Genomic DNA, 2,015 nt, shown 5'->3' with positions numbered 1-2,015 from the left:
GATGATAGACCTAACTGCAAAAGCTAAAATAATAAAACTCTGAAAGAAAACACAAGAAAAACTTTTGCATAGGCAAAGATTTCTTAGGACATAAAACACAAGTATGAAGGAAGAAAATCATAAATGGACTTTAAAATTAAGAATGTTGGCTTTCTAGGACCTCATTAAGAAAATGCAAAAGCAACCTACAAACTGGAAGAAAATGTTTGCAATATCTGACAAAGTTATTATATTCACAATATATTTTTAAAATCACAATTCTATAAAAAGACAAATACAAAAATATGGCCTAGTTATTATACTCCTAGATACTTACTCTAAGAGAAATGAAAGCATAAGTGTACACAAAGACTAATATATGAATGTGCACAGCAGCCTTATTCATAATAGCTACAAACTGAAAACACCCAAATCTTCATCAATAGAAGAATGGATAAACAAATTGTGGTATATTAGTACAAAGGAACACCACTGGGCAATAGATTTTGTGATCCATATAAAAACATTTTGGTGAGCAAAAGAAGCCAGATACAAAAAAAATGCATACTTTTCATGGTGATTATATTTATACAAAGTACAAGAAGCAGCCAAATTAATCTGTAAGGACAGAATTTAGAAAGTAGTTATATTGTTGGGGGCACAAGGAAACGGTGGGATGAAGAAAATGTTGGATATATTTTTTTAGAGTGGTGGTTCTTTTTGTGTATACAACTGTCAAAATTCACCAAACTTAAGATAATAAAAAAGAACCAGTTAGCTTGAGAGCTTATTCCACACCAAACAGCTGTGGAACTATCTTTTTTTTTATTGAAACATAATTGATTGAATTTATCTGTGGCATACAGTGTTGAATATCAATATCTGTGTGCAATATATGATGCTCAAATCAGGATAATTACTATATTTATCATTACAAAATGTAATCATTTTTTGTGGCCCTTTACCAATTTCTCGCTAACCCTCTACATGATTTTGCAACCAGAGGGGAGCAAAATAAAACCAAAATACCATGATCTTGATCTGGAGCTTCCAGGTGGTAGCCATACCCCAGCAGCGTGCGCACAGCCTCGCGCAGGCTGTCCTTGTTTGATTTCTTGGTTCTATCATCCAGAAGAGTGTAGGGAACAAGGCGAGGGTTTCTTCTGTTCTTTACATCCTACAGGAAAAAAAGGTGCACAGTCATCAAAGCAATAACAAGGGCTTTTAGAAATAAGGCAGCTACCAAATACATCAAAATGTAAAGCTTTTAGGTGGTAAAAGCTTCCCATTCCACATCCCCTTTGTCTTAGGCTACAGAAGTTACCAAAACACTATTAATATAAAAGATTTAATCAAATGAATAAGTGCCTCAATTTAAAGCAGCTCCTCTACCGGAGAAGAAAGAATAACAAAAGCCAGCTTCAGTGATCTCTAACCACTCCCATCTTACGTGGTCACAAGGCAATGCGCTAACTCAGAGAATAAGAAATTTCTGAGTGCAGTTAACTGACAAGTCTTTGATCCGAGAAGAGCCAAATTAGCACTCGTCACCCCTCAGTGATTTTGAGTCAACAGACAAGACAAGACTGCTTTCTCTTGTTAAGAGAAAACCCATTGTGTCATAAACAGCCATTCTATGTCCCTCAAATAGCTTGAAAAATATGCATTAGGTTGACTCCATCAACCAATGAAACCAGGCAATACCAGGAGTACTGAAATGACTACCAAACTCATAATTTTTCTATCATATAGAAGTCTCCAAATTTAAAATGTAGTTAAAATGTTGCCGGCAAAGTGTGAGGACACGCTATTTTGCTATTTTGGCAGAAGGAGGCCTAATTTTAGAGTGGGTGCAAAATCTACTTTCAGGGAAGGCATTTGCGTTAACTCCTAAAAGCACTTAGCGCATTGCCACTTAGGAAATTACTTCTTTCCACTTGCTCACTGAGACTCTACTATAGTATTTGCCAAAGTTTCCATATTTCAAGAAGCATCATCAATTCTTAATGGACTTTGGCATAAAGAGGAATTGAGAA

The 2,015-nt window shown here is 35.4% G+C and overlaps 1 protein-coding gene across 1 annotated transcript in view; it reads right to left on the bottom strand.

The window, feature by feature from the left end:
• LOC103587716 (ryanodine receptor 2-like) overlaps positions 1-2,015 on the bottom strand; it is a gene marked incomplete at its 5' end in the record, with an annotated part of 226,133 nt that overhangs the window by 19,319 nt on the left and 204,799 nt on the right. Inside the window, one exon of the mRNA XM_008569236.1 lies at positions 1,009-1,156. Coding sequence (XP_008567458.1) covers positions 1,009-1,156 — 148 coding nt within the window. The remainder of the gene's footprint in view (positions 1-1,008; positions 1,157-2,015) is intronic.

This window comes from Galeopterus variegatus, unplaced genomic scaffold, assembly GCF_000696425.1.
Source record: "Galeopterus variegatus unplaced genomic scaffold, G_variegatus-3.0.2 Scaffold482, whole genome shotgun sequence".
NCBI classification, from domain to species: Eukaryota; Metazoa; Chordata; class Mammalia; order Dermoptera; family Cynocephalidae; genus Galeopterus; species Galeopterus variegatus.
This window is presented reverse-complemented; position numbering and strand designations above follow the sequence as displayed.